We start from the raw sequence: 27,601 nt of genomic DNA, 5'->3' as shown, positions 1-27,601 counted from the left end.
CAAGACCACTGTCACTATCCTGGAAGTTAAAATCAGCCACACAGGACCCAGAATTGTCCCCATGAATATTAAAATCAAATGGGTAACTGCCACCAGATGGCGCCAAACTGTAGCCAGGACCAGAAAGGAATTGCCAGCCACCCACACAGGCTTGCCCCAATCATTGCATTAACCTTGCAGTCATGAAATTTACATGACTGAAGTTTTTGGACTCCATTCATTCTATTAAGGGCTGGTGGGGAGAGTTATTGTCTATGTTTATTACCTAAAATGAGATTGTCCTTTACTACATATACTGTTCTACAACTCTTTTCCTCCACTTCAAAGACTGTGGCCATTACATTTTGTTAATTCCTAGAGATTTTGCTGCATGATATGTGATGGCATTGATTATGATATATCTAACCAATTGGAAAGGGGGGCTAGGTGGTATTTCATATGACATCTATATATATAAAAGGCTAATATGCAAAGTGTCCCCTTGGGAGTTCGACTGGGCGACTGGGAGTTCGATTGCTCACTATGATGTGCGCTGATCACCAGGGGGGCGGCACAAAATGAAGGAAGGCCCCAGCCGGCAGCCGGAAGGAAGGCTCTGATCAACCCTGATCGCTGGCCAGGCCTAGGGACCCTACCCGTGCACGAATTTTGTGCACCGGGCAGGAAGTTACTGGGCTTCTATCGGTTTATTCAAGGAAAAAAGAAAAAAGAAAAAAAAGGCTCCATTAACAAACCCCAACAGAAGCCAACCAGCCTGGAGTTGGAGCTGTGCTGTTTCCTTCTCGGGAACTATCGCGGGAGTATCAGTGAACATAATGATATTTAGTATGAGTTCTGATCAAAGCTGAGAGATTATTCTTACTTTATGTGAAGTGACAGAATATTTTTTTTTAAAAAAAATACTGTTGTTTTAGTTATAAGTGCTGAGCCATTTATTAGCTACAACTTAAATAGGCACTAATAGGAACACAACCAACCCCAAAATGTAGAACAATGCCTACAGGCCTCGAATTACCCAGTTCTGTGACCCCCATGACAATGTTTTCTCACACATACAAATAAAACAGCCGACGAAACAGCTGACGACATGCATAAGGAATCCACTGAGTTCTTGCTCGCTTTGTTTTAGAAGGGATGACCTTTAGGCTGAATTTCTGTAACTTAGAGATAACATTCTGAAGATGTGCAAAAGAATAAACTCATTTCTCCACATATACTTCAGAAGAAGAATAGAAATCAGGTGGGAATTAGAAGAAATTCTGATTTTGAGGGAGTTGGCCAGTGGCGGGTGGTGAATTACACACAGAGCTGTTACCATGTAGGCTGCACCCAGACACACTTACTTCCTGCTGGGTTTTTAAGACAATCCTGCCAACATAGCCCTCTTCTGGAAACCAGCTGCTTAAAATCTGCACAATCTCCTCCTCGGGACCAATGGCCCTCTGGAACGGTTGTTTTCTGCATTCATTCTTTTCTTTAGATATAAAATATTTTTCTTCCATCAAAAAGTAGTCTGCGGCAATAGGTTTGGTGTCTTGTTCAGTGGTCAGAATCTAAAGATAAAGCAAAGGCACATTTAGCAAAAAACTGTAATTCAAAACAAGCCTGTTTCCATGGGGCCCAGCTTTGATGTGTAATTTATAAGCGAAACCTACTCTGGAGTGTTGCATAATTCTCTTTGGAAGGTCTAAGAATTCTCTCAAGCCCAAAAAGAATTGTTTATGTGCATTCTGGGCAACAACACAATGTACTCATCATTCCCAGACAGCGTAACTATTTTTCCCACTTGCTGGAGTGAGAGCTCCTACCGAATGAAAAACTTTAGGTTTGTAAATCTACGAATTTACCTCTTTGTAATCTTGCAACACAGGGGACCAAGGATAAGGAACCCAGTCCAGCTTTTACCAAGAACAAACTCTCCATCGTTGTTGACTCTATTCTGACCCACGTTCCTGGGAATTCTCCTTCCAATGAAGTCTTAACTGTGTGTCTAGAGGCCCGTTTTCTTCGTTGGCTACTGACCCGGGCAGTCAAACAGCGTGACCGAGACAAGGCTGGAGAGCCAGGCAGACTGAGTCCGAGGTCCGCCTTCAATACTTACTGGCTGCGAGGTGCTGGGCAGGATCTTTAACCTGTTAGAGATTCAGTCCCCCTCAATAAAGGGGGAACAGGAAGAGTACTGAGGGGAAGCAGAATGTGCCTCCCCCAAATGTGATTTTTGGGAGACTGATTATTTTAGACTGGTTATTTTCAAGAAATAAAACAAAAAAACTCAGAGAGAACCTTCAACCTTCCCCCTTACTGCCTAAAAGAATTTAGACAGAGGCTGTGCTCCAGGAGGAAGGTATCAGCGTAGAGAACTACAGTTTAATATGAACTAGGTGTGATGGGGAGGAGCCTAGCAAGTCCGCTCTGTGTCCCATTGGTAAAGATGGCCCAGCAAACACTTCTCTATCCAACACTGGCTTTTCCACCTCCATGTGGATTGCCCTCCTGCCCTTTGAAATCCCAAACTTCAACCTTCCTTCTCCTTAGCTCACGATGGCATATAAACCTCACTGTCCCCTCCGTCCTCTGGTCTCATATTCTTATAGAACCCCCGTGTGTGCATACGTGATAAGATTGGTTATTTTCTCCTGTTAATTGGTCTGATGTTAATTTGATTATAGGCCTAGCCAGGAGAACTTAGGAGGTGGGAGGAAAATTACTTTTCTGCTTCCACAGTACAACCTCTTAATTTTATGATTTGTTGTATGATTGAGACACTGTCTATAAAGCAGAGCGTGGGCACAGCATGAGAACTCAATAGCCTTGAGCCATCACTGCAGTTCCTCTTGCTGACGAACCCTTTCACACTCACATTGTACAGGTTCCTGACAAAAGGCTCAACGCAGAGTGGGTGCCAAGAGAAGGCTGCCACCATCGGGCCTGGTGAAGCCAACACCTTTCTCCTCAACACCTGTTGCTGCTGCGTCTCACTTGGAGGAACAGCATGAACTGAGGATGGAGGGGGCAGAAGAGTCTCAGAAAGGCTGCTCCCTTCCCCCGAGCCCTTGGTTGGGGACGGGTGCTGGGTTCTGGATTCCCGGGGGCAAGGCAACAACCACCACAGGAACAATTCAGGACGCAAGGCTCCTAGGAGCCGGGAGCAGTGCCTCCCTCCTCAGTGCTGCTTTATAGGGGGGGAGTGGGGGGGGGACAATAAAGCAATGGGCTGCTTTTTATGGGTGGTCCCTGGAAATGTCTCCTTGCTTTATAACTTCATATTTTATAGAGTCCCCAAAACCCCAACAGTGCTTTGCGACAGCAGACACTAAAGTTCATAGACTGATTGATTTAAAAAACAAAACTCCCAAAACAACCCCAACTTGGGAATAGTTTCTGTTAAAGAGTCTATGACATTTGACAAGGGAGCTGTTTTCTCTGAGTCTAAGTCAATTATAAGATCTTGGGGGAAAGTTGGCCTGTCCATAGAGACTTCCCCTCAAAGGACTGAACTACTTATTAACACTTAGTATGTGTGGTTCACTGGGTTTTTAAGCCCCAACCATTTCATGATCGCAGTGGCATTTCATCATGTGCCCTAACTTCAGAGGGGGCTCCACAGTTGGTCCCTTGGTCACAGCTCCCCTCGGCCTACCTCCAAGGAGAAGAAGGGATTCTGAAATGGGCGGAGGATGAAAGAGTCTGCAAGGATACTAGGGGGCATGGAGACAGAGAGTGAAGCACAGGAGTGGTGCTTCTAGTGAGAAGAGAACAGGAGTTGCACATGGGCCTGCCTTGCTCTTCTGAGGGGCTGCCTCCCACTCAGGATGCTGCTCCTTGTGTCTGGCTCTCCCTCTTACAAGTCCTCCCGAGGGGCATTGTCTCTGCTGGCACAAGGCCACCAAGACCCCCAGGGATCCAGGGCAGAAGCCCAGCACGAGGGGACTTAGGCCAGTTCTGCTATGGGGGTTGGGTTAACAGGCTCTCATCCTCTTGTTTTGGGACCTCCATGCCTCTTCGTACCACTAGAGGGGTATAACTTTAAAGGTCATGATCGAGTGCCAGGGGAAGGGGGACAAGGTGGCTGATCAACATGCAAATGGAGGGCTGAGGCTGGAGGGGCAGAAGATGTCTTGGCCTATAGGGTTCATCCTGATGCTCTAAGAATTTGACCCAACTCCTAGAATGACAAGCAGACTTTAATCAGTTCGTGTGCAAATTCTGGTCGATTAGTAAGCTCTGCATTAAGAGGGACTATGAGGCCTGAATCTAGGCTCAGAGGGAAACAGTACACAAGGTTGTAGAGCCACTCATCCTGGTCTTTATTCTTCTAGAGCCCAGTGTTCTTTATGTGGCTGAATAAGTCTTAGAAATTCCTCTCTACAGGATAAGGTAGATTGTTTAGAGGTACCAAGACCTCTCAGGTCACTTGTAGGGCAGATCTCAATGTTGGATATCACAAATAATCAAAAGGCAAATCATCAACGTGGACTTTCGTGTAGTTGTGTGTATGTAGTCACACACACGCAGGCTCAGTGCACTTACTTGCTGGAGAAGCTGCTTTGCCTTGGTGCCTCCATTTATAGAGAAAACAGTGAAGGGCTCCGGACCTGGGACCCCATGCACCGTGACTCTGTGAGTCTGCAGACATTTTCTTTCTTCTGTGCTAAACATCTGTCAAGGAAGATCACATGGTTTCTCATTCATTCTCATTCTGATGCAAATTCTAGGCTATGTTCATCACCGAGGTGCTCATTCTTAGAGGTGTTTACAGGGACATGTCAATACAGAGCCATTCTAGCATCCCTCACACCCTGACCCATTGTTTTGTGGTTGAAGAAGCGATGGTGCATCTTCTTTAACAGTCTAGTGAGGATGTGTAGCAGCACACCACCAAACTACTCATTTATTTCACAAAACACTATCTCTTTCCAGCGTAAGTATGGAACTGATATAATTTAAAATGTACATTAGTCCTTATTTCTGAACTGACATCCAACAGTGTTATTGAGTTCCATCTCTCTTGAGGGCACTGGACTAGAATTTTGGATGGTAAGATGATAAATGAAATATTCTAGTAAGTAAAGCACTTTCCTAAGTTCTGTGAGAGTCATTTACAGAACCGGAGGAGGGACCTGCAACTGGCATGTGAAATGTGGGTAGGGTTGCAGGACTGAGCCCTTAACTTGTAGGGTCTGATGCTGACTCCAGTAGATAGTGTCAGCATTGAACTGAAAGTAGGTCGGCCAGCTGGTGCCGGGGAGTTGGAGAAGCAACGTTGGAAAAGACACGACACATGTGGTGTCAGCGGAAGTATTGTGAGGATCCCTTCCTCTCTGTAGAAAATCAATAAAATATATTTAAAAAAAAAAAGAAGTATTGTGAGGAAAAACGGCTCTTGCATGGCACGTGTGGCACCTGCAGCTCTGACAGGTACTGAGGGTGACCAAGCCGGGACCGTGCAGGAAGCCCTGCCTTGCCTTCTGAAAGCATCTGGTTCTTGCTCTTAGGTGCCAGGCAGCCCAGTCCCTGGTTCCCAGTCCTCTGCACAAGGCAGGAAATACCTCCCTCCACTTTGGCCAAAGTGCTGTTTTTAACCTTGGCCACACATTGAAGGGAAAAGGCGGAGAAGCTAGGGAAACAAGGTCGGAGACAGAGAGAGAAGAAACTAAGGGGAGGGAAAGAGGAGCGGAGAAGAGGAGCGGCTATTTGATGGTGGCAGTGGCAGTAGTCAAGTCAGCGCCACTGAGAGCATAGAAGGTGCCTTTCCAGGGGTTGTCAGGACTACGCGAAAGTGTAAGGTTGATACGACAGTGATCAGGTTGTTAAGTGTGTAAAGAGGGAATTGATGAACAGCCTTTAAACTAATTTTTAAAGAGCAAACATAATGGAATGAACCAGTTTATTAAAGCGGGGTCGCTTGGTTTAGTCATCAACCCTGGACTACTGGAGTGAGCTCAAGTCCTATGGTTCTCGAACCTCAATGGGCAAGACCCTCACCTGGGGAACTTGTTAAAATGCTGATTCGGCAGTGATGGCGCCTTTTGTCTGCCGTGTACCTTCCTCATCCCCACGAGTGCAGATTCCGTATCTCCCCAATTGCCAGGGGGCAGTTATGTATCAACAGCAGCATCTGGCTGTCACCCCAACCCTGCTCACCTGGCATCCACCCCTGGACCACTGAAGAAGCAGAAGATTTTTCTGGTCTAACGTAAAGTTTCTAGGATAACTGAATGCTTCCTAGCAGATTTGCTTAATTAATTTCTTCCCCACATGTTATTTTTGGCTCATATTAAGAGTATGGGCTTGCCCTAACTGGTCTGGCTCAGTGGATAGTGTCGGCCTGCAGACTGAAGGGTTTCCGGTTCGATTCCGGTCAAGGGCATGTACCTTGGTTGCAGGCACATCCCCAGTAGGGGGTGTGCAGGAGGCAGCTGATCGATGTTTTTCTCTCATCAATGTTTCTAACTCTCTATCTCTCTCCCTTCCTCTCTGTAAAAAAATCAATAAAATATATTAGGAAAAAAAAAAAAAGAGTATGGGCTTTGGCCCGGTTGCTGTAGCTCAATGGATTAAGCATCGTCCCAATGGACCAAGAGGTCCTGGGTTCAATTCCTGGTCAGGGGTACCTGCTCGGGTTGCAAGCTCGATCCCTAGTAAGAAGCATGCAGGAGGCAGCCGATTGATGTCTCTCTCATCAATGTTTCTATCTCTCTCTCCCTCTCCCTTCCACTCTAAGAATCAATAAAAACATTTAAAAAAACCCACACCAAACACAAAAAAACAAAAAGAGTATGGGCTTTAGCACTAGGTGAACTTGGGTTTATAGCTGTGTGACCTCCGAGGTACTTAGCTCTTACCTTTCTCATCTGTAAAACGGAGACCCTACTCAAAGCTCTTTCATAAAAAAGTTATTGAGAGGATTAGGTGAATTCATATATATGTAAAGTGCTTAGAAGTGCCAATGCCATTATTATTATTATTATTATTATTTCCACAGCTACCTAATGATCACTTTCCTGTATCATGAGCAAGCCTACCTCCAGCACAGCCATCCCCACAAACATGCTGAGTGAAACAGAGCTTAATTACCAGAGAGGCTGGCACGGAACTGCCGGAGGAGATTTCTTCCATCCTTCTGCTGTTTATGAATAAACTAGAGATTTCCAAGACTTCATTGTGGAGGTTTCGCAGCTGAAGATGTCGATATCCTGGAATGACGCAGAATTGGGAAAAGCCTGTTAGCCATGCACTGCGGAGCTCTGCCACAAAATGGTAGGTAGAGGCCCTGGCTGGGTAGCTCAGTTGGTTAGAACTCCAAGGTTGCGGGTTCGATCCCGGGTCAGGGCACATGCAAGAATCAACCAATGAATGCACAAATAAGTGGAACAACAGCTGCGGCCGCAGACGCTCCCCGGAGGCCCACAGCAAAGCCAGTCCACCAGCCACCAGCTCCGCCTCTGCTCAGGGTTCTCCATCCTCCCTGCTCTGCCCCCAGCACCCATCCCTGGCTTCCGACACTGAACTTCTGCCAGGCACTGATTCCACTCTTGGCCAGTGAGCCACTACCTCTCCCGCCCTCCTCTCGGTTTCTTCTGCTCACTTCAGTCTCAGCTTGGAAAGTGCCAGGGGGGCCTGGCACGGTGGCTCAGTTGATTGGAGTTCGTCCCGTGCACCAAAAGGTTGCAGGTTCCATCTCCCATCAGGGTGTGGTTGGGGCATGTATGGGAGGCAACTGATTGACTTATATTTCTCTCTCACATCGATGTTCCTCTCCCTTCCTCTCTCTCTCAAATCAATAAACATATCCTTGGGTGAGGATTAAAAAAAAAAGTGAAGTTATCTTAAAAAAAAAAAAGTGCCAGGGGTGCAGTGGGTGCTATTTGGGCAGGGACGTGAGGGAAGGGGGGCCGACCACCACAGCTCTCGACGTCAGCAGTGGCGATGGAGGCCATGCTTTCTCAGAAATGTGAATACCTCGACTTTGAGGATAACGTAAAAAAGAAATCCTGTTATGAGATGCACTTAAACAGTATTCAAATTTGTGTTATTTTTTCCTGCCTCTTATTTCAACTTTTTAAAAGTGAAAATCTCAAACATACACTCAAAAGTAGAGGTAATGGCCTAAAGAGCTCTATGGCATCTGTCACTGAGCTGCAGAAATTATTTTTTTTATTTTTATAATATATTTTTATGGATTTCAGAGAAGGGAGAGATAGAAACATCAATGATGAGAGAGAATCAGTGATAGGCTGCCTTATGCACACCCCCTACTGGGGATCGAGCCCACAACCCGGGCATGTGCCCTGACCGAGCATCGAACTGTGTGGCCTTCTGGTCCATAGGCTGACGCTCAACCACTGAGCCACGCGGCTGGGCCACAGTAATTATTAACAGCATGATGATGCTACTCTACCTCGCTTTAGAGCCTTGAGCGGGATGATTCTCTGAGCAGTGACCGCCGAGCTGTTGTTTTCCACAACTGCAAAACGAAGAAAAATGAGGTCTTCAAAGTGAACCCGGAAGAAAAACTGCTCGTTCCACATGGGGTTCAGAGTGTTCCGGTGGATGGGCTTCGTGCGGAAGTGGCAGCTGTCCAGCGGCATGCCCAGGATGTCGACCTCGATGCACGGGCTTCCTGTGCTGTTGCTCGGGCACACGTTCTGGCCAGAGACAACCTGGGGGAGGAAGCAAGGACCAGGTCACTGAAGATGAAAAAGAAACAAAGGCAACCTCTGCACCTCACCGCTTCCCTCCACAAAGAACACTCTGGAATGGACGAGGTCCAGGGTGAATAAATCTGCTAAAAAATACCCCCCCAAAGCAGGATGTGATTGCAATCAGGCAACCACACGCCTGGAATCATGGGAAAAGCTTGTTTTGTCACTAGCATTCACCTGTCACTATTCAACTGTCAAAATGTTCAAGTATCTTCAAAGCCAAGCAATTAAGATGAAATTAAGTTTCGCAAGAAGGCAAAGGGAAACGGGGAGACTTTACGGGATGTAATCACAAAATGGTTGTGAACATTCTGTTCAAGATGTTTTAGGTGTATATTTTATAACTTCAAAGCCGTTTTCTTGAATGGTTTAGTTTTACAGCAAGTCACAGGGAATGTTTAAAAAAATTTTTTTAATAGCCTTCTGCAAACAGTTAAAAGTCTACTCAAGTCTAGCTCATCTGGTCAAACAGAGGAGGCCCCCTGCCCTGGTCTTTGGGAAGGAGACAGCAGAGGTGGCAGGAAAACACAAGAATGGTTCTCCCGGGGTTTTAGGGGGGTGATCAGAGGCTGCTTAGCATTCTTCCTTTGGAGGGAAACGGACAAGTTCTAAGGTCAGAGGGTAGCGATTACCTCGTCCCTCTTTCCTATCAGCCACCCAGAGGTCTTTTTCTCTGTCCGCTAAGAGGTAGTGACAGAATGGGGAAATAAAGTTGAATGATGAGCTGCTGCGGGTTGTCGTTAAGGGCAGTCTGTGGTGTTTTGACATTGGGTTAATTAGGCAATAAAAGAAATAAGGAAAGGCCCAGGAACGATAAAGTTTAAACTGCAAGGAGGAAAGATATTTAACTGATTTGTATATCGATGCCCGTTTGATCTTACGAGAGCCTATTAGAGTTTAAGATGACCTGCTCTAACAAGGAGCTCAACTTTTATGGGAGAAACTCAGAATGACGGTGCTGCGGGCCCTGGAAGGCAGAATCACCACCATCAGTGTGCAGGGGAAGCAGGGAACGCACAGCTCCGCCTACCGGGCACTGGCAAATACCTCAGCCACAGCCACTGCTTTGACAGGCAAAGAAATCCTTTTCGGAACTAAATCTGCACAAACAAAACGGTGACACGAGGACTTTGCAATGCCCTGAATTCAAAACCAGCGCATATTCAGGAAGGCGGAAGCACCTTGACATCTCCTGGAGACAGAGCCACACTTACAGTCAAAGAGTAGACGGCGGGCTCCATGTTGTCCAGGTCTCTTTCCAGGGGAGAAAACTTCTGGTACATGGGGCAGTTCCTGTCCCACAGAACGGGGGGTTTCAGCACATAGCCACAGCCACCGTTGGCCTCAAACATGGCAGCGTTTAAATGTAAAGGGAGATCTGCAAAACAAAGTCAACGTGGCTTGTTACTCTGCTGCTTATGAATGTCAAGTTCAGAACTTACATGTTATATGCATAGCCCACGGACACGGCAATAGGGTAGTGAAGACATGGGGGAAGGAGTGGGATGAAGGGGGGCGGGGAATGGGAGAGATCTGTGATACTATCAACAATAAAAGTGTATTTAAAAAAAGTCAAGTTCAAAAGAACGTTGTATCAATTTTCCCTAAGCTTAAGCATGAAGAAGTGACTGACCGAGTGGCTACTATGTGCCAGGTTGTTAGGCACGAGAGATACAACAGGTAACAAGACCAAGATCCCTGTCTTTTCGGGGCTCAGTCTATGGGATAAGCCTAGTGTTCTCACTCCCACCCAGGTTCTGCCACTTAAAAACTTTTGCAAATCAAAATTTACAACATCCATCTGAAAAAAAATTTTTTGCAATACCTCATTTTATACAGAATTTTAGTAAGGAATAGTCATGGCATTTTCTTATCCCCAAACACTAAACCATGCAGACATCTGTATGACCAATGCTTGCCTTTGCAAATATAAGATAAAATCTTAATAATCCAAGACAGACTGGGAGAAGAGCCAGAAAAATATATCTTTCCATGAAATCTCAATTTCAACCCATAAATTACAGTACTTCTACCTCTTTTTAATTGCAGTTAAATATGAAAAAAATTATTATCACATGTGATTCACATCATGTCCATGATCCATCCCCTCCATCGTAAACCCTGGGAACCCTCACAACGGCTTCCAGTCGCTTGTGGCCAGCTTTTCCTTGGCACGGCTCTTCGATGAACATTGGACTCCCGCACTGGTTTGGGCTCTGACACACACAAATGCTCATCTGATGGCGCAAGTCTGTAGAAAGGTTGCCCAGATGAACACAGGGTTTATGAGACACACCTGACAAATGTTCCCTCTGATAGATTCCTTCCATGTGCAGAGTGAACTTTGCTACATGGACCGACATCAAGGCAAAGTGTGGTGAGCACCACGGAGCAATAAGAAGTTGGCCTCCACATGTCTCATGTGTAAATTTTTTTCCGTGTACGTGGGGTTGGCTGGGATTGTAGGCAGGAATCCTTGGGGTAAGTGTCTAAGGCATAGGAAAGCTATGTGGGCTCCGTCTCCTTATCTATAAAATCAGTGCCCTGGACCCCACCTCTCAGGCCCGTCCAGTCCTGATGTGACTGATTCGTTGAGGCTGTCTTGCCTGTAGGAAGAGAGAATTCTCTTCCCAGGCCACCCTGTGACAGAGGAACATAGACCTGGGCTAGGATGGCGAAGAGAGGGAAGCAGGCTAGCTCATGCAGAGTTGATGAATGTGAAATGGGTATATATTACTAAAAATTACAGCGGCTCACCCTTACTGTGCTCTTACTGTGTACCAGGCCCCATTCCACGCACTTTGTGTACATCAGTGCTTCCCAGTGAGGTATTCTCATTTTATAGATGAGGAAACCGAGGCACAAGAAGTGAAAGAACCCAAGGCACACAGTTACTAAGTGGTGGATGCTGGGGTTTGAACCCCGGCAGCCTGATCCAAATCTCGACAACCGAGCCACATAAGGTACACCTCACAGACGTGTCATAAATGAGAAAATGTGTGCAAGTGTCTAACGAGCATTCGGCACATATGGCACATAGGAGATCTCAATAAACAGTAGGTAGTAAATTATGATTATGATGTCAACACCCATTTGGGTTTGAAGTCTGATCCCAGGAGGTCTGTGTCTATCCTTGTACTTTCCCAAACTTTTAAGCACTTTTTCTTTTTTTGTTGTTAATTCTCACCCGAGGATATTTTTCCATTGATTTTTTTTTAAGGGAGAATGGAAAGGAGGGAGAGAGACAGGGAGAGAAACATTGATGTGAGAGGAGAGTCATATCGATTGGTTGCCTCCTGCACAGGCTCCGACCAGGGCTGGGATGGGGACTGCTACCGAGGTACGTGCCCTTGACTGGAATCAAACCCAGGACCTTTCAGTCCATGGGCCACCACTCCACCCACTGAGCCAAACCAGCTGGGGCTAATCTCATGTAGTAATTCAACAGGTAAACCAGATCCAGGCGGAGCTGCTCATCTACACTAATAAAAGAGAAATATGCAAATTGACTGTACCTCCGTGACACCCTCAAGCCAATCAGGAGTATGCAAATCAACCCAACCAAGATGGCGGGTTAATTTGCATATGCAGGCGCGGAGCGGCCGGGCGGGGCAGGATGCCTGCTATGAGGGGGAGGGTGGAGGGAGCTACAGGAGCGGCGCTCCGGCCGGAGCAAACACTGAAGGCTCTGCCCAGAGTGAAGGTGGAAGGTGGCGGCCAGAGCGAAGGCCTGGGTCCCGGGTGCCGGAGGAAAACCGGTGCTGGCAGCCAGGGGAAGGAAGGCCTATTCTTGCACAAATCTCCATGCAACGGGCCTCTAGTTTTGGAATAAAGGTGGGACCTCAAATCTAGCCCTCCAATTGTCCCCTAGGCGTGGTCCCAGGACTTCACCTGGGGCTATCGTTTTAATACCCCTGTTGAAAGCAAGTGAAGGAGGGTGCATGAATCCGTGTCACCTGATCACGCCTCCCAGTCAATGCCTGTGATGGCAGATCAGGCTTATCATTACCTTTATGGTCTCCTATTTATTAAAAAACCCTGTATTAAGTAGGCACCATTCCCGTAATAATGATGCCTATACTTTGGGGCTAGAAAAGTCATCATAAAGAGTTTGACAATCATTCAGGAAAGCATGACCCATATTAACAGAAGCTTTTCTTTTGATGGGGTCGCGTGTCCTTATACTTGTTCTGCTCTAGGTGGAAAGAATGCTGAGGGACTGTTGCCAGCCATCACCAGGTTTGCATACCAGGCTCAAGTCAGTTTCCAAACTCAGGAGTTGGTTTCACTGAGTGCAGACCTGGGCTATTCCTGGCTCCAGATCACTGCAGACCTTCTTGGAGTTGATGGAGCCATTAGAAATTCTGGGAAGAGATGACCCTAAGTCAATGGACACTCCTTTGGGGCATCAGGGTCCTCTGACATCCAGGAAGTGGCAAGGCAGATGATCCATGGAACATAGTCGGAGGCTAGAGGGACACTGGGAGAGGGTTCTCTGTTACTTGGTTGGGATGTTTCATGGAATATCAAGCGCTCCCTAATCTAGGAATTCTTTGTAAAAATAGACTCTGATCTATTTGGACTTGCAATTCACAGAAAAGTAGCTAAAAACCAAAGAACCAGAGGCTCAGACTGCAGTGGGTGAGAGGGGGAATAGTCTGTTTCAGCTCAGCGTGCATTTATTGAGCACCTACTGCGTGCAAGATATGAGCCAGGCTCTACGCCCAGTTTGTGCAAATGAAGACCATTTTTACAGATGAACACGGTGAAACTGCCTGTTGCTTGTGCTTTGTCCAGCGTGGGGATGTGTGTCATCATTGCCTGTGGCATGGATCAGAGAGGCGTTATGGCAGCACTATAACCCGGGCTGGAAGACTATGTAGAGAAACTTGAGGATGAACCATCAACAGAGCCATCTGTCTCCCCTGAAGAGGCAGCTCGAACATGTACTCCCAGATTGATTTGGGAGAGAGGCAAAGCCTTCAGGGGTGAGTGAAGGCTGAGCTGCAGCCTCAGTTGTGTGCTTCGGGACTTGGGGCGGGGAGGAGGGTGGCGGTGGTGGTGGAGGGAGCAGGAGGGGCAGCTCCTTTCAGCGGTGGCTCCCTTTGCCATCGGCGGAGCCAGTGTGTCTGCACCAGCCTCGGCACGCCCAGGAGAACGGGCACATCCAAAACCAAACGCATTTCCATTTCCTTGAGAAAACCATTTTGCTAGTGATTTCACTTGACTTAAAATATTTCAGTATCATAATAACCAAGGGCGCCAAAGGGCTACAGACAGGGTCAGAGATGTGAGCCCGCAAGCCACTCGGGACAGATTGAAAAGAAACTTTTATAACTTTGAAAATATTTCATTATTATTTCCACTGGCGAGTCCAAATCCTACTGTTTTCATAACTTATCAAAAACACTTCATCATCGTTAACGTTTGTGGAATGCTTTCTCTGTGCCAGCCACTATGCTAAGTAGGGTACTTCACCTGCATCGTGTTATTTAATTTCAATGGAAAGAAGCAAATATAACAAGGGCAAAACAAAACAAAACAAAAGGCGTCGGCAGGGTCAGCCACACATGGGCACTGTTGGCACCAGTACCAGGTGGCTAGCTGGTTCAAGAGCGAAAGGTGTGGTTTGACCTTGGCTGGAGACAGGGCTGTGCTGCGGCTGGCGGGTCAGCACAGTTGCTTAGGATCTGATTCAGGTCACGTGAGAGGAACGAGAAGGCCGCTTGCCTGTTCCAAGGAAAGACTGTGGCTTCCGAAGGTGCTTCGAGGAAACATGCCTCATCGACTTTATCTCCTGCAGCTCCCTTCCTGCCCCCATAACCAAGTAGAAACAAAATACTTCATCCTCTCCACTCCCAGAGTCCTTGAATTCATGATTACTAGTCATTCTGTGACCTTGAGCAAATCAATCGCTCTGTGCCTTGGTTTGCTCATCTGAGGAATGGGGATCATAAAGGTGTCCACCGCTTAGGGTCGTTGCAAAGAGTAAATGAGATAATAGGGGTCAAGGAAAATTCAGCCCCGGGTCTGTCATACAGTAAGTGTGCAATGAATGGTAGCTTTTACTCTGGGCGTCAGGCCTCCTCAGGTATTCCTGCTGAGAGAGTGTCATCAGCAGTGGAAAAAACAAACACTGCTTTCTTGGTTCTCCATTTCCATCTCAATGGATAAGAAGCTAACATGCAATTCGCCTGGAGTGGTAACTACTTCTTGACTGCAAGGAATAGCTTAGCAAGACAGCTTACCAAAGGGTGTTAGTAACTCTCTGCCCCAAAAGGTCTTTAGAAACAAACTAGACACAGGCCTAAACAGTGTCTTATTTAAAGACACACACGAGTAGCCTTATGTTTAAAAAATGCTTTAAAAAGGGAGCAAGAACAAGAGATTACTAGGGACCCCTTTAAGGTTCTTTCTTATCGCCTTAGTTCTGAAACATCAAGGGCACAATTCAGTATCAAAATCACCTGTATTTTTACTCTTACCATAGGTGTGCCCCAGTCTGGAATCTTGCCCCTCTTAACTAAAATGTTGTTTGTTGAACTATGTTTCCTGAAACGTAAGACCCAAAGGAGAGAGGTGAGGAGCAGGCCATTACCATCTGTCTGGTAGTTGAGTGCCACGAGCTGTATCCCGTGCAGCCAGAACATGAGGGGGTTGGGGTTGGAGGAGTCGATGCGGGTGGCAGCCGGGTAAGTCCTCAGCAGCTGACAGGCGGTGTGCTGGATCAGTTTCTGAGAATACCTGCGACACAGACGTTTGGCGGCATTTTCATTCAGCGATGAGATATGGTAACATTTGGGAGTTCTAATGATAGCGCTGAGGGACGTGGTTGGGCTGAGGGGGGAAGAAGATTCCTCCCAGGCCTGTCGCATTCCTTCATAGGAACCTAAACCCCCCAAAAGATTAGCCTCAGATTAGTGCAGGACACTTTAAATGTTTTAGAAAGATAAACCTGAACAACATCTCAGTAAAACAATCATAACCATGTAACACATCAGAGTAGATCTTAATGGTGACACTATTCAGTTACACTATAGTAGGGTTACACTATAGTTGAGCTAGTCCACCACCTTGAAACAAAACGACAGCTACTGAGTTTTTAAAATGAGTGCAGAAGCACCAATTTAAATTAAAAGCCTGGCCGAAACCGGTTTGGCTCAGTGGATAGAGCGTCGGCCTTCGGACTCAAGGGTCCCAGGTTCTATTCCGGTCAAGGGCATGTACCTTGGTTGCGGGCACATCCCCAGTAGGGGGTGTGCAAGAGGCAGCTGTTCGATGTTTCTCTCTCATCGATGTTTCTAACTCTCTATCCCTCTCTCTTCCTCTCTGTAAAAAATCAATAAAAATATATTTTAAATTAAAAGCCTGGAAGTCCTTTGCCTCATCTGTCCTGTGGATATATTTGAACAATACATGGCAATATATGTACAAGGGTATTCACTTTAGCATTTGTTATAGGAAAAAAAAAAAAAGCAACAAAAAACCCAGGAAGCAATCCAAATGCTCTACCAGTGAGGAAGTGGTTAAATGACAGTGTATACACAATGGAAAGCCACAGGGGCATAAGGAGAATAAGGTAGATATATATGCTCAGAAAGCTATTTGGAAAGTTACAGCAATTTAAAAGTTATACAAATATGTTCGGTTATATCCCATTTGGATCATCTTAAAAAGAATCTTATTCTTCTTGAACAAAACACAATAAACCTAACAGTGGTTACCTCAGGGGACTAGAACTGAGCCATTCAGAATAGAAAGGAATTTTAATAATACCCTGTATTGTTTGAGTTTTTTTTTTATAACTATGAGAATTTATTACTTTTATAATAAAAAGCAATTAGTAATAAAATGGATATATCTTCTGGAGTTATAATGGTGACGAGATCAGTTCCAAGAACCACTAGAATGTTCCAAGGTGGTTCCAATTTTTCCCTATTGAGGCAAACACTGTTAGAACATCTTCAGTGAAGTGCTATGTTTTAGGAAGTTAAACATGTAAACTTGAAAAATATTTCTACTACACTTAGATAACATAAACACTCATGGAAATAAAAAAAAAAAAAAGATAGAAAAAGTTCAAGGGAAGTGCTTCGACAGTAAAACGTTGGACTTATCCAGCATGCGGAACCGAGCAAAGGTAGTGAAAGAAGGTGACTTTACTTTTTCCAGATGTTTTGCTAAGTGATGCCGTCTCCCCAGGGCTCATTCTGCCCGGATTGTTGCCAAAAATGGACTTCCTGCTTTTCCTTTCTTTTCCTCTGCTAGAGCCAGATGCATTTAGAGTTGACAGGCCTGTTCCCATAAAATGAAAATAAATAAGCCAAAAACTACAAGCGAGGGAACTCGACATTTTCCATCCCTGTCCATGTTTACTTTGAAGTCTTACTACTCCCTGGTAACCCTGCTCAGAGGACCCGCTCGCATTCTCAGCACTGTTCATAGCAGCGTTGTAGGCTGTTAGAGCGAAGTTTTTTTTTATCTCTGTGGGCAAATGTGACAAGAACTGCAGGATTATCACAGAATGACCGCAAAATCGCACCCACACCCACTTGTTGGTGCACCAGAAAGATTTTGAAAAACTGCATAAAAAGAAAATGCTCCAGTCAACACTGAATTATCAGGACCGAATTACACAATTCTGAGAGATGAAAGAATGGCTCGGAGCCCGAGTTTTAGCATCATATGGTCTAGGTTGAATTCCTGCCATTAGGAGCCCTGACTTAACATCCACCTTCTCTGTTCCTCAGTTTCCTTATCTACAAAATGGGTATAATGATAGGAACTCACAGGCTTAGTCTGAGGATTAAACGGGAAATATGTTAAATGACAGTGATGTCTCACGGCTTCTCTTTCTCACTCCTGGTCCAACCTTTCCCTGGCTCCTTCCTGCCTGGCACAGTGCCGGGCACGCACAGATATTTGCTGAACGAGGAAATGAATGCACACCATGCAGACTTGGATCCAGTGCAGGAAGAGTGAGTTAAAGGCACCAGGGAAGCCAGTGGCCTCCAAACTGTTTCCACTGTCTACACTTGTACCATTCGGTAGTAATTCCTTCAGCTGGAGCAGCGTTCAGGAGGCCCTCTTTGAGATGAAAATACACCTTCCCAAAAACATTACCAGAGAAGACAGGATAAAAGGAGTGTTTAATAAAAGCATAGACTTTGGGGTTTAAATCCAGTTCCTAGTGGTGTGACCTCCCACAAGCTACCTAAACCTCTGCACTCCTTGTTCACCTGTACAAGGGCTGTGGTTATGATGAAATGAGATCATGTATATCTACATACTCAGTAGAGTGACTTGTTCAGAGAAAATGCTGGGTTCATAGCAGCTGTGGGGCTTCTAAATTTTTTCTCTCTGAAGTATCTGTAACCACAAAGATGTGCAAACTTGCACTAGTGAGTTCTCATGCTTTATCTTAAAATTTTGTGTGAACTTTGCCCTCTACACAATGATGTAACAGATTTTCTCCCAAGTAAAACCAATGAGGGGTCAACGTGAGGCCCCATGTTCATTCTGGGAGTTTTGCACACATCCTGGCCCACGTCGACATTCCCCAGGGATATGTGGGACCTTCTGTGAACAGCTTGGCTGTTCTCTCGGGGTGGGGCGAGGAAGCAGGAACATGGGTTGGTGATCAAGAGAGGGGAGAAATTTGCCCTGTTGGCCCATCCTATCTAATAATAGACAAATATGCAAATTGATCATACCCCAACGCACCCACAAGCCACGCCCACAAACCACGCCCACCATCCAATCAGAGCGAGCATGCAAATTAACCCAAACCAAGATGGCTACAGCCACAGAGAGCAAGGTTTCCTAGGTAACAGAGGAAGCCAAGCTTTACGCCTGCCCTTGCCAGGCCTAAGCCTCCACTCAAGCTACAAAGTTTCAATTATAGAAGGTAAACAAATTCAAACAAATGGTGACAGAATGGAGCTTGAGAGAGCAGGCCAGGGTTGCCACCGGCAACAGGGGAAGCAAAGCTTTCCACACACCCTGGCTGGGCCCACCCGCTTAAGGCTACAAAGTTTCAATTGTAGAAGGTGAATTAACTGCCACAGAAATGGCTGCCGGCCTCGGAGGGAGCCCTAGGCTTGGCTCCGCTCCAGGCTACAAAGTTTCAATTGTAGAAGGAAAATAAATTCCAGATACCAGGGCCTGCAAACCACCACAGACCCCTCACTCAGGCCGCCCCACGCCCCAAGGGAACCCCCACCTGATCCGGGACACCCTTCAGGGCAAACCAGCTGGCCCCCACCCGTGCACCAGGCCTCTATCCTATCTAATAAAAGAGTAATATGCAGATTGACCATCACTCCAACACACAATATAGCTGCCCCCATGTGGTCAAAGATCCTGCCCCCATGTGGACACAAGATGGCCACCACAAGATGGCCAGCAGAGGAGGGCAGTTGGGAGGCACCCAGCCTGCAAGGGAGGGCAGTTGAGAAGGACCAGGCCTGCAAGGGAGGGCAGTTGAGAGGGACCAGGCCTGCAAGGGAGGGCAGTTGGAGGTGATCAACCCTGCTGGAGAGGGCAGTTAGGGGTGACCAGGCCGGCAGAGGAGGGAAGTTGGGGGCAAACAGGCTGGCAGGGGAGTGGTTAGGGGTGATCAGGCTGGCAGGCAGAAGCGGTTAGGGGCAATCAGGAAGGCAGGCAGGCAAGCAGTTGGGAGCCAGCAGTCCTGGATTGTGAGAGGGATGTCCGACTGCCCGCTTCGGCCTGATCAATCGGGCCAAAATGGGCAGTCGGACATCCCTTGAGGGGTCCCATATTGGAGAGGGTACAGGCTGGGCTGAGGGACAACCCCCTTCCGTGCACGAATTTTGTGCACCGGGCCTCTAGTCTATATATATAAAAGCCCAGCAACCTTTAAGGCAGAATGACTGGAACGACCAGAAGGACTGGTCGCTATGACATGCACTGACCACCAGGGGGCAGACGCTCAACGCAGGAGCTGCCCCCTGGTGGTCAGTGCGCTCCCACTGCGGGAGCACCACTCAGCCAGAAGCTGGGCTCACAGCTGGTGAGCGCAGTGGTGGTGGTGGGAGCCTCCCCCACCTCTGTGCAGCACTAAGGAGCGGCAAGCCAAGCGGAAAGGAGTGAGCAGGCAGGCAGTAAGGAGCGAGCAGGCGGGCGGTTAGGAGCGAGGGGTCCCAGATTGCGAGAGGGATGTCCGACTGCCCCCCTCCCCCTGCCCCCCATGCATGAATTTTGTGCATCTGGCCTCTAGTCTATCAATAAGAATAGCAACCACCACCAGTTCCAGTGAGCCAACTACCTGTAGATAGCGTGCTAGTCACATTAGGTATTTTATTATTAATGTTTATGACAACCCTGCAAGTGAGGACTGTCCTGTCTCTTTTATAGGAAGGGCCTCTGAAGTGCAGAGAGGTTAACTAACTGCCCTAGCAAGGTCACTGAGGAGTGGAATCCTGCCACTGAAGCGGGCTCCTGATCTTGGGGAGGTTACTGTACTTCTGGGGAAGGTTGTGCCACGTGGTCTTCATGCTGCCTCACTGCTCTGAAGATTTTTTTGCATATGGCTCTGTGGAAGGGACTTGGGATGGTGAAGAGTGAGATGCATCGAAATGGATAATGTAGCAAAATTAAAATGCATAGTGTAGCAAAATGAACATTTTATGGTATTTTCCCCCCGAGCATCAGAACTAATTATAATCATGATAAATATGTAGAAGGTATTGTAACAACGATTCTAGCAACACACTTTAGTGATTTTGAGAAAGGAAGTAAAGTTGGGAAAAGAAAAATGTCCAAAACTTCAATTACTAAAAAAAATTAAACTACAGTATATCTTATAAAGACCGTGTGCCATTTAAACACTTTAAAAAGAACAGCATATTGGGAATCCATATATATAAAAGCCTAAGTGACCATTCGACCGGTAGCTGTGACACGCACTGACTACCAGGGGGCAGACGCTCAACGCACAGGCATGGAAACATGGAACAGACTGATGAATCTCAGAGGGAATCAGGGAGGGGGAAGCGGGGAAGAGATTAACCAAAGATCGGCCTGCAGGGATTAGGCCAAATTGTGCATTGGGCCTCTGACATCCCCCGAGGGGTCCCGGATTGCGAGAGGGTGCAGGCCAGGCCGAGGGACCCCGCCAGTGCACAAATCTGTGCACCAGGCCTCTAGTTTTAAAAATAAGCCAAATAACACCACGCGTAGCCTGTGCCTCCAGTCAGAGGCTGGACCCAATGACCTTTGACTCTTCCAAAATTTGGGCATTTTTGCTCTTTATTTACTTGGTGCTTGAGAAGAAAAGACCAAGCCTGTGGGATGATTTGGGTGTAGTGTCAGCTGAATTTATAAAGAACAGGAGAGGCAGTGAGTGTGATTCTTGAACAAAGTGACCTTCACACTTGTTCCTGTGATGAAGGACACGCAGGCCAAGAGGCTCTTTCGACAGGAAAAGGATTTTTCCTCATCATAAGAACACTTTCACCAGCTGTACACATGTACTTATGTGAAAGGAGGCCTGGTCTGTGAAACTACACCTAAATGGCTAGGTCCCTGCATGTCTTTGAGACCTCTGCTTGCTACTTATTCATTCATATTCTCCTCAACAGAATTTTGCCAACAGATAAGCAGCAGCAGCTGCCAAAATTTCCAAACAGTTTATGGGAGAGAGCTTAAAATGGAGAAAGTTCTATTTATGATTTTTTTCCTTCTGGTGTGTAAAAAGACCACTATTACCTAATTTTTAAATAGCCCAATACCTTTGTCCCAATTTCAGGGCAGAGTGTGAGAACTGATGCTTAAGATAAGCCTCTGGGAGACAGGATCTGCATTCAGACCATATTGAAAAAAAATGAGGGTTGGTATTTTAACCCTCTCCAGGCCAAGTTTATATACCTTTTGCTAACGTTTAGACAACCTCCCAATTCCAGTAGCTTTCCTGTCCTCTGCAAGGGAATCCTTTCTCTTAGTAGAAAGAGGTAGGTTTTTCTGACTTCATAGGTTATGACTCTCCTGTTTGCCCTCCACCACCTGCTGTTCCCTTGTGGGACGCACACTGGGTGAGCTCACTGACGACACGCCCTGACAAGAGAGGCGAGGCTGTGCAATGCTGACTGACAGGCTTCAGAAGCGTAGTTATGCCATTTATTACCTGAAATGGACCTCACTCCCCTTTTTAAAGCGGTTTATCAGCACTTTACTTCTAGAAATGGCCAACTGAGGAAACTTATTCTCCCACTGAAACGCCACCCTTGGTCCTTGTGGTTTGGGTGGAGCTCAGGGGTGGGGCAGGTGACAGAGGCCTGGGACAGTCGGAGCACTGCCTGCCCTGGGCCACAGTGACTAGTTCAGGGATGGGCAGAGGACCCAATGAAAAACAACCAATCTGCTGCTGACAGTTCTGGAAGAGCTGCTCACACGGGAGCTGAATCTGGAAGCATGTGGTGCCGGCCTGCTGCAGCTGCCTCACAGCCCAAAGGGAAGAGGGCCAACACGGCAGAGACCGTGAGAAACAGGGAGAGAGCCCTGGATCAAGCCATACCTGACACTTCTGTATCCATTTTTCAATACATGAGCCAATAAGTTTACTCTTTGTGTAAGTCAATTTCTGCCACTTTCAAAGAAGAGTCTTAACTGCTTCACTCTGAAACCTAGAGCCAATTACTTAACGCTCTCAGACTTTGTCTTATTTAAAAATGGGGAATAGATCGGTGATGTCAGGAGCAAAACGCCAGGCCGACCGCAGGAGCGTCAGAGAGGCCATGAATTCCGTTTGGAGGTATCTTTGAGCTCGCTTAGATGCCATGGGCAAAGCTCACCCTCCCGAGTTAAAAAAAAAATTATGGACAAGAAGTTATCATTGAAATTAAATGGTGGCAGCCATGTCCAGGGAATATTGCGGGGATGTGATCCCTTTATGAATCTTGTGATAGATGAATGTGTGGAGATGGCAACTGGTGGGCAACAGAACAGTATTGGAATGGTGGTAATACGAGGAAATAGTATCATCATGTTAGAAGCCTTGGAGCGAGTACAAAGAATGGCTGTGTTTATCAGAGAAATCAACTGCTTCCACATGTCCCCTCTCCACAGCACCTGTTTCACTACAATATAAAAATCTAGTCCTGTCCATTTTCACACTGAACTTTTGTTAAATAAACTTTTGTATTGGTCAAAAAAAGGGGGGGGGGGAGGGAATAAACCCAATATCTCATTGAATTATTATGAAGGCAATAAGATGATGTATGTAAAATACACAAATCCTGGTACTTAAATGCTTAATAAATTTTAGCTACTAGGTGTTATGAATATTATGATGTTATTGTCATTCTCATTACTAACTATTATTAAAAGACATAATATGATCTGGAAAATAAATATTTTATGGTATTTTCCTCATGAGTATCACAGCAAATGATAATAATAACAAATATTTAGGATGTATTATAACAATGATTTCAGCAACACAATTTAGCTATTTTGAGAATATTTACAGTACCCAATTAAATAAACAGCATATTTTTATCTCTTGGCACCTTTAAATGTTTTAGATGATTTTGCCTACTCTTACCTGGGAATTTTACTGCTTGGCAATAGATGACAAGGTCGGAAAGCTCTGGTGCAATCTGTCTGCTTTCCTTTTTATTCTGAGGAAGATAAAATTCTTCTCCCAACTCCATGTCATACACCTAGCAAGGGGAAAATTATACCAGTTGACATGGAAGGTATATGCCACCCAGAAGCCCTTTACCTGCTGCTTTCTCAGTTCATTTCACCTTGCTCTACATTCACCCCTGGGTCCTAGCACCTTTCCTAGAGTAAAAACGTTCTGAGAGCAAGAGGTGAGTCTGACGCCTGGGTGCAGTCCAGTATGGTCACTGTGGAACAGTCAGTGCGTATCTGCTGAATGAATAGAGAATCGAGCAGGTATCTTCTGTGGCTCACATTTCTGACATTTTATTCTTTTGTTCTCTAACATTCTCAACTGCAACTATGTCTACAGATTTGCTCAGAGCCTATATTCTGTGAGGCACTTGAGGGTAGGGTCTGGGTATCTAATTTATCCTTCTATTCTCAGTGTCCTTCCTCTGTTAACACTTCACGATCTGGCCCCGTTCATCTTCTTGGTCATCCCCAACATCTTCAAAACTCCTAGCAATTCCTTGAACATACCTGGCTGTCCTCTTGGCCTGCATGCCCTGTTTCTGTCTGTTTGGCCAAATCTTCCTTCTGTAACACCATCTTCTTAATGCTCTGATAACACTGAGAAATCACTGCTCTTTTACTTATCTACAAGCACTGTTTACGGGTTGGGCTCCATCACTAAACCACCTCCTGCATCACCTCAGTGTCTGTCGCACAGTACACCTTCAGTAGGTATTGGCTGGATGAATCAATGACTAACCTTCTACAAATGGCAGGTGGGTGTCCCATAGCATCACCATGTGGGCTTTGGCATCTAAGGGAAAGTGAGGGGAAAGGTGAAGGGAAGGGGCAGGGAGGGAGGGAAATCCCACCTGAAACTGACAAGAGTATCAGGGTCCGAGTGTAATTTAACAGAAACCATTCACCCACCTTTCCTTTGTTGCAAGCAGCGTTATCTGCTTTCTTTATCCTCTTGGGGATTTCTTCATTATACTCAAACTGAAGCTTGTCGTTACACGATTTGCTTTCAGGTCTGTCTTCTAGAATGTTATCTGAAAATGAGTTGGCAGGCTTCAGCGCACAAGAACCAAATGCTTCACTCAAGGGCTATGTCTACGTCATGGCAAGGATACCCGGACACTGGTGCTTGTCGTGAGACAAGGCTGGCTACAAGTTACCAAAAGGATGGCTTGAAGTGTAATTTTTAAATTTTGTTAAACAATGCACTTATTTTTTGATTGCATGGATTCATTTGCCAGTAGTTTTGGTACCACACAGACATCATCTAACTGAGAAGGCTCATTTTCATATAGATGACTGGCTCTGGGCAAAGGTTACGGAAGATGCCCTGTGTCAAGAAGCTCTCGGCACACAGGTTTGGGAAGGATTTATGGTTGAAGCACTTCTAGACAGTGAGTGGTTTAATCACTCGCACTTTGAAATGAAGCTATTAGCCTCTTTCACCTCTAGAAATGTCAAAACCAGAAGAAAAAAGACACTGTCATTTGCAATGCAGTTTTCACAATTATACTTAATTAAAAAGTAAAGTTTTCATACTTGTCTATCAATTGATTAAGTGAGAATCTTAGGGATAGAAATTGAAATATATCTAAAAATATGCAAAGTATGAGAGATCCTTCTATACTTTGGTCTTATGTTGAATTTCTATTCAAAATGACTTTAAAGGTGTTAGAGGTACATCACGATTATGTTCTTTTAAAATGAAAAACAAGAAAGCACATTTCTCACCTCGGATTTACTATCTCATCAGACCACAAATGCTTAGACCAAAATATCGTTATACCTGATCAGGGCCATGCAGGCTGCCAAGAGGTAAGTGAGATCAATCATTTTACTACATTTTTATTCACGTAAGTGTCACACGTCATGCTAATCGGGCCTAAGAAACTGGAAACAGATGCCGACATTCATGCAGTTAAAATGGCCAGTTCGAGTGATTTTACCTTCCTGACAGTTAGGAGCAGGAGAAGCAGTAAGGACATCTGCTACAGAAAAACAGAATCAGAAAGGGGATAAAAGTAAGAGAAATTAAGACAAAAAGCCAGATAAATTAAACTCAGGTATGAAGCAAAGCATAAATAACAACAGCTTAGGTGATAAGATAAATGAAAGAACTCTTCCATCGATGTACTATTTTGACTACTAAGGGATGCAAAGGCTAGCAATAAAAGAAACAGACATTGTTAATGTGTATCATGCTGCCACACTCACATTTTGCATTAATACTCCCAATAATACATTATGTCCAATGGATATAAGTTGATTAATTTTTTTTAGGACCATATAGTTATTGTGATAGAATATTTCTATATTAAGTTGGCAGTTCAAATCAATACTCTAGGGCATGTTCAAAGCTAGTCAGGATAAACAGCAAGGTTGGGAAAAATCGATATTTATTTAATGAAATTTAATTAAATAGTCGCTTAGAACTTACTGGCTAAAAGGCAGAGTAGTGGTTCCTGAAATACATGAGCCTCATGTACAACTTCCTTTAGATTTTCTGGAAGCAATTTTGGAATTGCCACATTTTTACAGCAAAAGAGGCTTCAGACTCATTCATTTTATAGATGTGGAAGCGGAGGCCTGGGGCTGTCACAGAGATAAACTGGGCCCCCAGATTCTCGAGACGGGTTCTCAACCTGGGCTGCCTGCAAGGGCCTCAGAAGGCCTGTGAACACTCTTGCAAATTTATGCAGCAATTTGAGAGCATGTTCATTTCTGAGGGGTCTGGCCACAGCTTCCAAGGGACCCATCATTACAAGAAGCTGATGCAGCTGGGTCTGGTCCTGCCCACAGCAGGCAGGCTTCCCTGTCCTTCTCAGCTCAGCTGGAGAAAGTGAAGATGGTGGAGGGAAGCAGAGAGGAGTGAGGCAACACACACCACCACCAAAAGTGCAAGAGTGACAGGACCCATCACAGGAGCATCAAGAAGCCTGCACAGGACAGAGTTAAACACGTCATGGCATAACTACGAGGCCCGTTTGGGAATCAGCCCGTCAGAGCAATCTTTCAGTGGCATGGGAAATAACCACGTGGCGGCAGAGAATGTGATTGTTGTAGGTCCTAACTGTTAGTGCTGGAAGAAGGGAGAATATCAGCCAACATGTAACAGAGCCTTCTCATTACACACCTGAGGGGCCTAAGGCCGCAGTGTGAAAGGACAATGCCCAAGTCTCACAGTCCGTGGGGCAGACCTGGTGGGCGCCCCCTCCATGTATACCCCACCCCAGCACATGCGGGTTTTAGAAAAGCACTCTACTCCTATAGATATTCAGTGGGGTAGGGTTTAAATTTTATTCTCCTGAAAATATAGGCATACCTCATTTTATTGTACTTTATTGATATTGCAGTTTTTTACAAGCTCTTCCACCAGCAAAAATATTATGACTCTTTATTGCGGTGGTCTGGAACCCAACCCGCAATATCTCTGAGGTATGCCTGTAAATTAGAAAGATCCTTCCCCTACCTGTTCATTTTTAATTTGCACATCAAAACACCAATAATAATAATAATAATAATAATAAGCCAGCTCCTTTCTTTAAAAAAATATATTTTTATTGATTTCAGAGAGGAAGGGAGAGGGAGAGAGATAGAAACATCAATGATGAGAGGGAATCATTGATCGGCTGCCTCCTGCACGCCCCCTACTGGGGATCAAGCCCACAACCCGGGCATGTGCCCTTGACCGGAATCGAACCTGGGACCCTTCAGTCCACAGGCTGATGCTCTATCCACTGAGCCAAACCAACCAGGGCGCCAGTCCTTTCTTGTTATTAAAAGTACAGAAAAAAACCACACAGGATGATTTGATAGAGAATGGATGTATCTTGCAATGCACTAACTTTTTACAGAAGGAAATTACATCTGGATTGGTTGATATCTTAAATATCAACCAAAAAAAATTGGTTTTCATTTCTTATCTGAATAAATATGTTCTACTATGGGAAAACATCACCATGACTGTTATAGGGACCCACGGGGAAGAATAAGTCAATATAAAAATATTCACATTCCCAGAACTTTTCAAGAATAAAATATAAAAATTGTCTTTTTTCTCTCTCTTTTAACCTCCCCATTAAGAATATGACCCTCATATAATCTGATGGGATTTCAAATAAATAAATTGGTTTTTAGTTGATGGTATGAAGCAATCACCTAAAGATAAATATTAAATGGATACAAAAATTCCATTTCTGAACATCTGTCTGAAGGAAACAAAAACAACAGTTCAAAAGGTA

The 27,601-nt window shown here is 45.5% G+C and overlaps 1 protein-coding gene and 1 pseudogene across 6 annotated transcripts in view; one reads left to right on the top strand and one right to left on the bottom strand.

Annotated features, from left to right (window-relative positions):
* PLCE1 (phospholipase C epsilon 1) overlaps nucleotides 1-27,601 on the bottom strand; it is a 362,610-nt gene that overhangs the window by 12,469 nt on the left and 322,540 nt on the right. For all 5 annotated transcript variants that reach the window (XM_079793644.1, XM_079793646.1, XM_079793643.1 and 2 more), the window contains 9 exons: nucleotides 24,273-24,394; nucleotides 23,269-23,386; nucleotides 16,869-17,000; nucleotides 15,304-15,594; nucleotides 9,920-10,083; nucleotides 8,402-8,663; nucleotides 7,078-7,196; nucleotides 4,531-4,659; nucleotides 1,344-1,553 (listed from right to left, as the gene is read on the bottom strand). In XM_079793644.1, the coding sequence (XP_079649770.1) occupies nucleotides 1,344-1,553; nucleotides 4,531-4,659; nucleotides 7,078-7,196; nucleotides 8,402-8,663; nucleotides 9,920-10,083; nucleotides 15,304-15,594; nucleotides 16,869-17,000; nucleotides 23,269-23,386; nucleotides 24,273-24,394 (1,547 nt within the window). The remainder of the gene's footprint in view (nucleotides 1-1,343; nucleotides 1,554-4,530; nucleotides 4,660-7,077; nucleotides 7,197-8,401; nucleotides 8,664-9,919; nucleotides 10,084-15,303; nucleotides 15,595-16,868; nucleotides 17,001-23,268; nucleotides 23,387-24,272; nucleotides 24,395-27,601) is intronic.
* LOC307112392 (small nuclear ribonucleoprotein G-like) lies at nucleotides 22,502-22,895 on the top strand (annotated as a pseudogene). The gene has a single exon. The product of its transcript is annotated as a small nuclear ribonucleoprotein G-like (transcript).

The sequence above is a fragment of the Cnephaeus nilssonii genome (genome assembly GCF_951640355.1).
Source record: "Cnephaeus nilssonii genome assembly, chromosome: 16".
Lineage (NCBI taxonomy): Eukaryota > Metazoa > Chordata > Mammalia > Chiroptera > Vespertilionidae > Cnephaeus > Cnephaeus nilssonii.
The sequence above is the reverse complement of the archived record's forward strand: the minus strand, read 5'-3'. Positions and strand labels throughout refer to the sequence as shown.